Source organism: Podarcis erhardii (genome assembly GCF_964252035.2).
Source record: "Podarcis erhardii genome assembly, chromosome: Z".
NCBI lineage: Eukaryota > Metazoa > Chordata > Lepidosauria > Squamata > Lacertidae > Podarcis > Podarcis erhardii.
This window is the reverse complement of record NC_138504.1, coordinates 16,342,524-16,355,639: the sequence shown is the minus strand read 5'-3', so window position 1 is coordinate 16,355,639 and position 13,116 is coordinate 16,342,524. Positions and strand designations below refer to the sequence as shown.

The following is a 13,116-nucleotide window of genomic DNA, read 5'->3' as shown; positions in this document are numbered from 1 at the left end:
CTTTTTTATCTCTACTGCTATCATTAGAGAATATCAATAAGGGAAACCATTCTACTATCAGAAACATCATTTGGATATTTTTAATGCATTGTTAACAGTTTATATGGTGGGGGGGGGTATATTCTGATGGGCAATAGGCAGACTGAGTTTATCTTTGTGATGCAACAGGGTCAGGTGACTTGCTAACCTTTGCAACCCATGATGATGTTTCTATCCTTGCTCAGCAATATCCCATTTTCATAGGGCTTCTTCTCTAACCTAGTCAGGTAGTTCTTAATTCCTTCAAGAACATGTGTGAAGCTTCATCAGCAGGCTGTCAACTTAGCCCTAATATGGTGCCGTGCACTGGATCCATCACTTGTCTTCAGAAACACAAACAATCTGAGTGACTTATGATGCCATCCTCCAATTGGGTTTTATCAACTGCGAATGCTAAGTTGATTATCATCATGGGGCAGCTCAATGCTGAAGAACATTATCTGGGACTTTATCAGCCTTGGCAGCACCATCTCTAATGACAGCTCTTTGGATCAAGAGACATCAAAAGAATACAAAAGGAAAGCCAGGCTTTTGAAATACTTTGCCACAAGGGTACTCCACCAGCATACTATCCAACTGTCAACAGAACTGATCATCACTTTTACATGGGTGTGAAATATGGACAGATCACTGCAGGCATATCAAGCAACTTGAAAGATTTCACATGTGCTATCTAGTAGGTCTTCTGGCAAGGTAGTGTCAGATTTTGCACTTGTTGAAAATAATAATAAAAAACAGACCAGCAAGGCATTTATCATTAAAGGCCAACTTTGATGTGTGTGTGTGTGTGTTTAAAACTGACCTGCCCAATGCAAGACTTTCAGGCTACACTTTCCACAGAGGGCTTGTCCTTCTGGTTGGCTGTCTCCGTTTGTCACTTGTTTGGTCACCCAGCATACTTGGTGTTGTCAAAGCAGCTTGGTCACTATTACCATGCATATATGCATCATAGCACCAGAAGCATGCTATGTATTGCACCAAACTCAAATATTATCCCTCTGTAGAAGACTTAGAGCTTCCCTTGACATTGCCCTTGTCTTTGCAAATGAGTGATTGGATAAAGACATTTCTCTACCTTTGGAAGAAGAAACCTATCATGGTCTCAGCACTGGACAAAGCAAGCAAGGAAGTACAAGGACAGGGGTCAGCAAACTTTTTCAGGAGGGGGCAGGTCCACTGTCCCTCAGACCTTGTGGGGGGCTGGACCCCCCCTTTCCCAAAAGCACTCCCCTCCCAAAAGCACCCCCTCCCAAAAGGACTCCTGCCGCCGCCACTCACAGTGCCACCGCCTCATCTCCGGCAGTGTTTTCATCATCCTTTGCCTCTGCACAGAGCCCATGCTGCTAGCCTGGGTGGCAGAGGCAGCCTTTGCGCCGCTGCCACTTCCTTCTGCTCGGCTTTTTCTGCTCAACCACCTCTGAGCGCCGCCACTTCCTTCCTGCTGAGGTGGTCAGCAGGTCAGTAGGAAGCGGCTGAGCAGGAAGAGCCGAGTGGGAGGAAGTGTCAACAGCATGGAGGCCACATCAGTGTAGCCGCCCACCCAAAGGCGTCTGCGGCTTCTGATTGATTGCAGGAGCTTCCTGCAGCCAATCAGAAGCCGTGTCGCGGAAGTCAGTCCCCACACGAGGCCTCCGCGCTGCATCGCTTTAGCGCAGGGACTGACTGAGTGGGCAACAGAGTCCGCAAGGTTCACAGGCTGGATTAACGAGCCCGGCGGGCTGCATCTGGCCTGCGGGCCTTAGTTTGCTGGCCCCTGCACAAGGCTGAGATCCAGAGGAGACCAACAATTTGTTCTGGGGCAAAAAAGTCTGGTAAGCAAGTAGAATCCTAGACCCTTGCAGGAATTGTAACAGAGGGGGCTTGAATTGACAATCTAGTACCAGTTGAAGGCTTTTAAAAATTGCACACTTTCCCCAAACAGGTTTTATGGTCCTTTTTTAAAAAAAAAAAAAAAGTCTCAATTCGGCAGTGGGAAATGCAGGGAATGTTGGTGTTTTCAATGTGGTGAATCTCAAGCAGCTTCATTATCTCTGATTGGGCCTGTAAAAAGTAATTTGTAGGGGAATACGTGGGTGACTCTAGGCAGGGGCGGGTAGCTAACAAAGAGTTTGCAGTAACAGCTTGTCTGCTGCAAAACTGGGATATGTTTCCCACTCTTCAGTTAAAAGTTTTTATCTCTCAGTCCCTTTTCCCTCAAACTGGGCTCAATACTTGTGCAGGTTCTGACAAAAATGGTTCCCATTGAGTTATTAGACTAGTTTCATCCATTCATTTAAGTGCTGTAAATTATTTGAACTAGAAAAAAGTGACTCTCTAATTTAAGGTCTTACGCTTATCACAAATTCTTTAACGCAATTTACTGTCTTTAAAATAAAACACAAGACATGTTTTAATGTGCTCAATGACTGCATTATATTGTTACATTTTAAACTTGTATCACAAGGTGTTGACAGTTTAAAAAGAATATAATCTCTGAGTATTTCCCCCCAAAATTAGCCGTTACAGAAGACATTTGCCCTGCCCATTTCAAACAAATATATTTGACACTTCAGAGTAAAAAGGATTAACCCACCCCACCCACTCCCCAAACCAAAACTTCATAGCACAGAGGTACTTCAAAGTGATGATGTTTAAGAGGTATTAAATAAACATAAGCAACTGCACAAAGTATTGAAAAGCAAAAACAAGGTGTGTTTTTTAAACAACAACAAAGAAGTTAGGATCTGCTGATGACCAGATCTGAAATACCAAAACTAATTTTAATTTGCAAATAGGGAAACGTTGGTATTATACACAAAGGTTTTCAACATTTTAGTGCATGACATTTGCAATATATTTTTGATATCTATCATATTAAATGCTATAATCCAACTCAGAATTATGTGCTAACCTGCACTCAAATAAATGATGACAATTTGCACTAGATGGCAACTTAACAACATCTTGACAGGAGGCTGGAATTTACGTAAATAACTAGGTTAGAGAGAATTGTTGTGTTTTATTGTATCTCTGAAGAAGTTTTAGTGGAAATAGTTTTTGCTTACAAAGAGTATTTACTTAGATCTGGGGAACATCAACTATCTCAGAAGACTAAAATATGCTTTCAGACATCCATGCAATGTTTAGGCAGCCCTCTTTAAATAAGACATGGAAGTGGCAGGTGCAGTTACATGAAGCTCTCAAATACAATATTTCTTTGCTTTCTACAGTGGTGGATGGCCCAGCATGTTCCTTTTTTTTTTTTTGCCTGAAAGTGAGGTTATTTCCAGAAATCACTGACCATCCACAGCTTCTGGGCAAAAGGAGGAACAGACCTGGGGAACACCGTGTAATTTACTACCTTTATGGGCGCAATAGTGGTGTAATTAATACATCTGCCTATACATATGCAGAACTGATGCATATATTCCTTATGAAGGACTACATATCTCAGCACACTTTACTTCCATACAATCAAGTGAGCCATTCATGGGTGGACTGCTATTATAAATGGTATTGGTGATTCGTGTACTGGGCAATGTGGAGTGATTTCCTCTATATGCTGCTAAGTGTCTCACTTCCAGAGCTGCAAGGGGAAGGAGGATAACAGTGGAGATAGAGTTGTAAAGTTTTGTTTTTACTTTTACAAGCGCCTGCAGTATGTTATAAAAGGGGCTATTTCATGCTATGTATTTATTCGACTCTATAAAATCTTTTTATCCTTTCTCTTTTTTGAATACACTATGGCACATGGGAAGCAAGGACAGTTTCTTTTGTTAAACAGAAGTGTCAACACATTAGAGACTGGAATCATTGCTGTGGGTATTTTGTTGTTGTTCTCCAACCTTGTTTAGACATGGTGAAGGAATGCCACAAAGGGACAACTTTCATGCAATTATGAATTGATTTCACTCTGCCATAATCAAGTAGATATTAATATAGCATTTTTTAAAAGCAGAAGTTAATAAAATATCCTCATGTTAATTACTGAAACTCTTACATGCATACTGTCATAAGGTTACTACATTTACCAACCTGTCCTCTATAGTTAGGCAAAACAGCTAACTAAGTAACTTGTGAGTTCTAACAGCCAGGTTGCCAAAATTCATGTAGGAAGTTTAGGCTTCCTTCCTCTGCTGGACTGTATAAAAACATTTAACAGCACTTTGTAGGGCAAAGGCCTTAACGTGACCTGTCACAGACTTATTTTGAATATGCTCCTATGAACCTACACTATGGGCCTTCCTGCATGTCTCACCCTAAAGTGGCTTATGGCCTAACACGTTTGCTCTCTCTGTGCGTACTCATAATATCAGGAATGGAATGAATGGAAGCAAGGCAAGAGTTGCACTACAGAATGGTTGGGCATCTGACCCGAGGATGAGTTCTACCCTAAAAGCACGGGCAGCTGGTACATTAGGGCAAATGGGACATTACCCACCAACCTGATTCTGCTGTCAGCTTTCCTACTTGCAGCATGTCCAGGAGTAGTTGGCTTGGTATAATTCAGCAGGGAGGACAATGGGGACAAAACTAGAATTAGCTGACTCTGTCTACTATTGACACCAGCTCTAGCTACCGATGTTCTCCTTGCCTTCTACCCTGCCCATTCCAATGAGAGCCAGTCACCACTGTTTAATAGTGTTATTGAAATTACCTGCAACTACCATATTTTTTCTTCTTCAAAAAGGTGCCTACACATTTCCACTAAAACTCAGATTAAATGTATAATTAGAGCTGTACAAAAATGTTTAGTAAAAGTGGATGAATTTTCTTACACAATTTAATCCATAAGAGCTTATTTTGATAACTTTTTTTTTTTTAAAAAAAGTTCCTTATGGCAATCTATCCCTAAGTGAAAGTTGCTTGTTCGTGAACAACCGGTGAACCAGAAGGTGGGCTGTGGCTGCTGGAAAATGTGCCACAAAGGTTCTAGACAGCAAAGCACAAACGCCCATGAGCTCCTGGCTCAGGTGTTATGCATATTCCAGATAAAACATACTGTGTGACACTTAAGAGAGCAAAAATGCCATCTGAACTGATCTCTCGTTACATGAAGCTCTCAAGAAGCAATGATCAAGCAAGCTCAAATAAAATATAAGCAAGGTTGTAATCCTAGACATCTGACATTTTGGAGATCTATGATTAGACCTCCCATCCCTTAATTTACGTTAAAAGCAATTGTGGGGGGAGGAGGGATGAATTAGATCAGGACTATAGTACCTGAGCTGCTCTTTGCCCTATTAGGGAAAATGTGTGTGTACCCATATGTTTTCCCTAAGAGGAGAAATAGCAGCAGTATATGTGATTTATTTCATTTTCTGTATTTCTGTTCTTTCTGGAAAGATACATTGAAAAGACACTTAGATTGGGAACACACACCATGGGGGAAAGGGTTTAACCTCCTTCCCCTGGTGTTACGATCCCAGTCCTATTCAGGGGCCCTCGAGATCTGAACACAGAACAACAATATCTAGTCTAACATGGCCCTATGTTTTTAGACAACTTAATTTTGTGGTGGGAGGAAGGAATGTGTGTAGCTATACTGCATTCTGAGGTAGTACATATAGTGATATATGCAGATGTAAAGGCAAAACATTTAATTATGTGACATTTATGTATAGCTGTGATAAGCTCTGTAAATAGGGGTCAGTTGAAACAAGGAAGCTTTATTCACCATGGCCTACATATACAGCTCAGAATGTACCGTTTAAAGTGGCTTGTTTAGAAATTCTTCATAGTGGTTTAATTTTCAAATAAGGAACTTTGCCTAAAAGGGCTTTTTTGGTCTTGTTTGAAACTGGTACAATGATATTTAAGATGTCACTCCTCAATAAGAGAAGGGCAGTTGTATGAGAGCATAGCCTATTATACGTTATGCTTATATGAATTGTACATCTTTCTGCCTTTTGAGAAATGTTAAGATGCAAAGCACTTAAAAAGATTAAGTGTTGTGCTCAGCAGAGTTCCACTCGCGCTGGGGCAAAACAGCAGAAAGCCATTTAAGCAAATCCTCCACCCCCACCCCCCCTAAAACTGCGACTGGGGTTTGAAGGACCTGCTGGAATAGCAAGGAAGGTTTTGTGTGAGACTGTAGGTGAAAGTGGTGAAACTGGTTGCCCCCTCCCTTCATTCAGTAGAAGCTGCTGCTCGATCCTGGTCCCCGCTGCAAATGGAAGAATCCTTTCCGTTCATGGAAGGACAAGTTGGGAACCAACTCGATGTTTTTAGTTATTAAATTAAAAGTATGAATGCATGCTAATATTCTGCTATATTCTAAATACATTTCATGTTAAATGTATGTGAGTGCTAGATTCCTAAGCGGTATTTCAGTGGTTGCATAAAGCTCCAGTGATTAACTTTCCATGAATAATTTGAGGCCTAGTCACCCCATCCAGTCCCTCTGCTTACAAGGGAGTTTGGTAGTAGGTTTCCTAGGAATATCTATTTGGAAATATATCTTTAGTAATTCCCCCTCTTAATATTAGAAAATAAGGCAAATACTGTTCAGAAAAAGGTGCTATGACCTCCAGACTACGCTCTTACTAGGTCACCAGGTAAACATATGACAAGAGTGGGAATTATATCAATAACAAAAGCAAGGCTTTTTGTTTTTAAATCTGCATTTTCAAATAGGATAAAAAGCTATCAAAAGACTCTGTGACCGAACATAATATTCAGAAAATACTTTTTAGACTTTATAGATACAAGCTTCCTGTATTTACAATATATCTTCTTCTAACACCAACCCCCCCCCCCCATTTCCCCTTTAAGAGACATGTCCATTAAATTACATAACATGTTCCAAATGTGGAATAACATGACTGGGCTAGTAAAACTGAAGCATCAGGCCATCTTGCATCTTTTTGGACTTGCTCTTTGTCAGAATTTGGTTCTGTAAAATCTCTGGTTGCCAGCTACTAGGCTGCTCAGAAGCATGGCAGGAAACAGAAAAAAACAACGCAACTGCCATAATAATTAACATTAGCGTAAAAAAAAAAAAGTAGTATGTTCACAGATGCTCTAATAATCACTTTAACATTTTGGCTTTAAATTCTAGCAAATTGCTTCTTCTTTTTCTGAGATTCAGTACATTGTTTCAAAATACTGTGCATTAGAAAATATACACTTTGCCCATCCAAGTGGCTTACCAATTTGGCTTTATGTATTAAACACATTTTGACATGAGTTTGAAAACGTAGACTAGACAAAAGCAATTTTTTGCCTTATGCCTACTAGTCAATTCTCAACAGAGTGGGAGGTAACAGCAGAATGCCTTTTCTTTAACTAGAAACATTTGTGTTTCTAAGAAAGATGTCTAGCAGGGGTTGGGGAACCCGTGGCTCCCATTTGTTGTTGGTACTCCCACAAACCCTAGCCAGCAAAGCCTACATGGTTTTTTCATTCCTTGTGAGTAGCCTTGACCCAGACATGTGGGTCTTAAGTAGCTGCAGGATGTAGAACCTGACCTCATATGCTGCTCCCCATCTAAACAGGATGGTTCCATTCTCTTTTGGACAGCTAGCGCAAGAAAATCGAATACTGCATGGACAAAAAGCGGCTGATAATTCCATTATAATATAAGCTATTTAGTGGTGAAGTACAGTAATTTGTGGGTAACTGATTTTTCTTAAAAAAACAAACAAACCAGTATACACCACTTATTTAAAATGCAGCAGGTGTACAGCAGGTGGGAAAGTTTAAATAGAATGATTATACCCCTTGTATATATAATACTGAATCTAGCCACCCCGTCCCAACCAAAGAAAAGAATGTATAGTTGCTAGAATGTCAGATGAGGAAGACATAGTCTGAGCTCCTTGTTTAGCTTCAAAGTTCACTGGGTGACCCTGAGCCAGTTGTTCTGTCAAACCCACAATATGTGGATGTTATGAGGATAAAAACCCTTCACCCTTTGGAGTAAAAATGGGATACATAGTGTTGTTAATAATACCCACTTTCCCAGGGTAGGAAAACAATGTATGCTTTTTGTGATATTTTATTGAGAGGGACATTTAGTGGAAAACGATAGTGAAAGCAGCTTTCACTACAAAATCAGGCCGCCGTGAGTATTATGGCTCTTGCCGAAGCTCACAGTCTAGGCTGATTTTGTTCCTGACAGTTTTGAGCACCAGCTGACCTCCCCTCCCTCATAGAGAATGCACATCAGTTGCTTAGAGCCCCACCAACATGGCTCCTATAAACTCACTGTTGTAAGGTATTTTGCACATCTGAGTGTTTCTCTTTAATCATCTGCAGTAAAGAAAAAATATTCCATCATATAAAACACACCATATCCTCCTGAAGTGTGTGTACATGTATGTGTGTGGTGGAATCAAACAGAAAATGTGTTAGGAGCAATTTTTACAGTGCGTCACTACACATGTGGCATACTCAAAGGACAGCTTTTGGGCTGATCAAAATGTAGTATGGTCAAAATGACTCAAATACACATGTGTGTGTTTGTGTGATGTGCTAGGGAGCACTATATAGGGTATCTCTTTTCCCCAGCCCGCTACAACTATTTTAGCTCATTGACTGGGTCATCTCATCTCCACATGTCCTATTCTAGCTTTTATATAGCATGTTTGACTGTATCTAGAGAATCTAATTCTGATTACCTTCATATTAATAGATTATGTTTCTGAAAGCTTTAACAAAGGCAAATGAGTTTTAGAACCATCAAAATAGGTAAGAATTTTTCCTCCAAATATCCATATAAAGTTCATATAAGTGCATAATTAGAAAATACATCTTTAAATAGAGTCAAAAACATATTCTGCAAATGATATGGTTTAACTTTGGTACAATCCTATGTTCTCATTCTTAAAAAAATTTTTTTTTGCAGTGATAAGAAGCCATATATCTTTCTACGACTGATGCTGTAGATTTGTGATAAAGTTTAACTGAAACCAAAATAGCTGAATCCATCATGCTTAAAACTTGAGAGATAAGATTCTAAAGAAATTGATGGGGGCTGTACAGTGCTTTCTCAGGCTTACAAAAAAGGCCTGTTATGATGTGTGCTGTATCAGCTTCAATCTGAATTAATTAATATGCAAATTTTACTTTTTTCCTTTCATGTCAAAATAAGAACTGCCAATGGACTCCTGTTCTCTTTCGTTGACCAGATCTTTTGATGCTGCTTGTTTTAAAAGCAATTTTGTATGTTATTCATCTCCATTCATATAAACCATTCCCCACACTTTTAGGAACAATCTACTGCACACCCTCCCTGAAATTCATGGGAGCTGCATAAAAACATAGTAGGTTGACACGTGTGAGTAATACTAAAGAAGAAGAGTAGGAACATTATATTTTAACACTGCTTATATCTATTGAGGATTGCATTTTTAATATACAGTAAGTTGTGTGGGTATTTTTGCACAATAACTTTTGTAAAAATACATATTTATTTTTCTGGTTGTTATTTTCTGGAATTCATTTGAATTTCATTTATCTTCATTGTTGCTCTTTCCACATTTAGCTCTTTTCACCATGTCTCCATTTAAAGTAAATAAAACACTTCCCAGTTCTTTGGCATTGGGAGGGGTTCATACTGCCGTGATGCTTCCATTGTGACGAGAACGTGACCTTTCCAAATTTACTCGTCTGTTATCTGGAATATAAAGGGAGAAGGAAACATTATAAGATTTTAAAACATGGATACTGCAATGTCAAGAGGTTTTCAAGCAGTCCTGAAAATAATTTCAAAGCAGTAGATAAATAAATTACTAGGTGGATGGATCAGAGAAATTTCAGAGTACAGCTGCCAGGAATTCAAAAGTTCTGCAATCAACAATAAATTAATCTCCTGATCTGAAACTCTGGGGTGATAAAGGCATTGGAAGAATTCTGTGGCACTCTTCCTTGGAAATAGCAGGTGACAACCAAAAATGCAGGGGAAAGTGTTACTAAATAAAGATGTCTCTGTGCCCACTTGCTTTGGGAAAGAGAAAGTAACGTTATCCTTTCATTGAGAGGCAAGTTCACCAGCATCATTCATAAAGTAGGAACAGATGAGATAACTCACTATTTCCTTTACACACACACACACACACACACACTTCCTACAAATTACCTGGATGAGCAACTTCAATATAAACTATTACTGCACAGCAATTATTGCAATGGAAAATCATAGCATAGGAAGATTATTTCATGGGCTACAAGTCCAATGTCCTGAAAGCACAATTTTAAGTCAAGCATGCTATAGTTGAAAACATATTAACAAACATGGTATTTCCTCAAATGTGTTTAGCATCTCCTGACCAGTAAAATGCAAGTGACATGGCTGAAATTCCTGTGTGATACAGACATGCAACTGATTAGCTTAAATCGCATGACAAATGTTAGCTCTCTGGAGATAAATAAATGTGACACATTGAGAGAAGAGTTAAATAGTTCTGGGAAGGGTTCAAGAAGCAATGGGTAGATTAAAAACTAATAAACTTCCATTTACTTCTGTATAAGTAGCTAGAAAAATGGATTTTAGAATTCATGGATAAGTGCCTCCCAGCCACTTTACTTTTGGGCAATGTCTCTCTCCCCTTTTCCTCCTCCTGAAATCCCTGTATTAAGAAATTTGAAGTTATGCAGCCAACCACACAATGAAAGACACAAGTGTCCCATCCTACTGCACCTGATGATAGGCTGAACCTCTTCTGTGAAACCCACAAACTATGACATTAATTCAGCAAATCCTGCTGAACTAAAGTCCAATTTGCATAAAATGTACAATATGTTTTTATTAATCTCTTGTAAAAGACTATGGAAGGTAGAGGGCATCATGCAAATACAGCCAGCTTTTTGCATTAATCATGGAGATGAAAACTCTGGAACCAGTTGGTGAGCACCTCCTACAAATATAGATCTCTGCCATGAAGGGATGAAATCATCACATACAAATAACAGGCCCTAAAAAACTTGAATCGATTGTTGTTTGAAGAAGTTCTAGAAAAGGAGGGCGTATCCCTGGACTACAAAACCTCAGTTAAAAGAGTGACAACTTCACGAATTTGGATAATGTCTAGTAAAAATAGCTAGAAGATACTCTCTTTGGGATTATGTTGTTGACAGAATGCAAAACCAAACTACTGAATTTTTAATTAACACCTACAATCCTGTGGTGCTGTTAAAATGATTATTTGCTGTTGCATTTAGAATGTTTAAGTTGCTGAAGAAATGGGGGGAGGACCAGGGAGAGATTCTTAGCTATGACCCGATAATTTCTGCTATTTCCACTTTAAGGGGGCTGGGGGGGGGGGAACGTTTGCCAGATTTGGAGTTTAAGCTATTTTTTTTTTTGGAAGTGAAATATGTACACCAACATTGGACAAAGCATTCAGCTTCACAAAAGGAAAGAATGACAGGTTGAGAAGGCGCATAGTGTCTGTTGCTTGTATTTCTTATCCTTGTACCACACATGCATCTTACATTATAGAAAAGAAAAACACTCGCTTTCCATATTGCCTCTGTATAAATCTCAGGGCAGATAACAATAATATTAAATAAGCATATATTAAAACCACCAAATGTGATAAAATATATTCAGCAGTAACCTGCTCATAATTACCACATACTCATTATACCAGTGACTATTAATAAATGCCTAAGTAAACAGGTAGATTTTAGACTGTTGCTAGAATGTCAGTGAAGTTGATGCCACACATTTCAGGGAAGGTATTTCTAAGTTGAGTATTTTTTTTTCATATCACCATCTGGTGTAATTCCCCCAGCACCTTTAATTTCAGTCACCAGCACCTTTAATTTCAGTCACCAATGTAGTTCTTTCAGCATCAGTATTATGTGGTTCCTGATAGCTGTCCTGCCAATATATTGAAAGCCACATTTTTCACCAATTGCATTACAATAATCTAAAGGAGTGGTGATCAGAGCATGGCTCACAGTGGCTAAGTTATCTCTATCCAGAAACCTTACTAAGAAAGAATGGAAATTTGTAATTAACATGAATTTATATTTGAAAAGTGGACTGGAGAATAACCTGTGAATAGGATGACCCACTGGATTGGATAGGCAGGCCTTTTAAATCCTTTTGCCTCCTCTTCCAGCCATCCCACCCTCCAGTTCTAAGTTGCAGAGCAAAAAATGACCCCTCTCCCCCAAAATATAACCATAGCCAGGATGACTATGCCCAGCACAATTTTTTTTTTTAAAAAAATGCCACATTTGGAAATTACGTAACCCCACATTTCCAAACCAGGACAACAAAAGCATATGAATCTACACCATGGGTAGGCAAACTAAGGCCTGGGGGCCGGATCCAGCCCAATCGCCTTCTCAATAGCCCGCAGACGGTCCAGGAATCAGTGTGTTTTTACATGGGTAGAATGTGTCCTTTTATTTAAAATGCATCTCTGAGTTATTTGTGGGACATAGGAATTCATTCAGTTTCCCCCAAAAATATAGTCTGGCCCCCCACAAGTTCTGAGGGACAGTGGACCAGCCCCCTGCTGAAAAAGTTTGCTGACCCCTGATCTACACTCTGTGAGACTAAGATAATGCAGAGGAAAAAACAGAGGTGGGTGAATGTCTTCCAGCACACTCTTCAAACAGAAATTCACAGCAAAGACCAATTTCTGTTTTTTGCTTGAGTGGACTGGAGGACATTCAGTGAATAGGATATAACAGAGCAGTTTTCTCTAGGACAGGGTGAGATTCCTCTTCATCAAAAGCAAACAACCCTCCATAGCCCCTTTCTATCCAAAGCAGCATAAACTGAGGAAGAAACAGTATGAGAAGAGGCCCAGTGGCCTCCCTGGAGCATATGCATTGTGTGCAAAAGGCCCAGGTTCAACCTTGGTAGGGTTGAGAAGAAACCTCAGAGAGATAAGACAGTACTGATTCAACCATTTGTTCTCAGAGAAAAGAACATGCTCATACTATGAACGTTCCCCTAGTACTGCTTCCAATGAAAATTCATAGTATAAAAAGAACATTCCAATCTGTGCACAAACAGCAGTATTTAAATATTCATGTTGTAATCAGACAAATTAAATGCCTTCTGTACTTTGACTGGTAAGTTGTTGAATTAATTCTCTTCTGTTTAAGTATGTACAAAACCCTAGCTGAGAATCA

General features: G+C 39.4%; 1 protein-coding gene across 3 annotated transcripts in view; it reads right to left on the bottom strand.

Moving 5' to 3' along the window:
- Window positions 1-2,426: 2,426 nt before the first annotated feature.
- The window catches only part of DIAPH2 (diaphanous related formin 2), a 358,462-nt gene continuing 347,772 nt past the window's right edge, over window positions 2,427-13,116 (bottom strand). For all 3 annotated transcript variants that reach the window (XM_081847906.1, XM_081847907.1, XM_081847908.1), the window contains one exon: window positions 2,427-9,637. In XM_081847906.1, coding sequence (XP_081704032.1) covers window positions 9,573-9,637 — 65 coding nt within the window. In that variant the 3' untranslated portion in view covers window positions 2,427-9,572. The remainder of the gene's footprint in view (window positions 9,638-13,116) is intronic.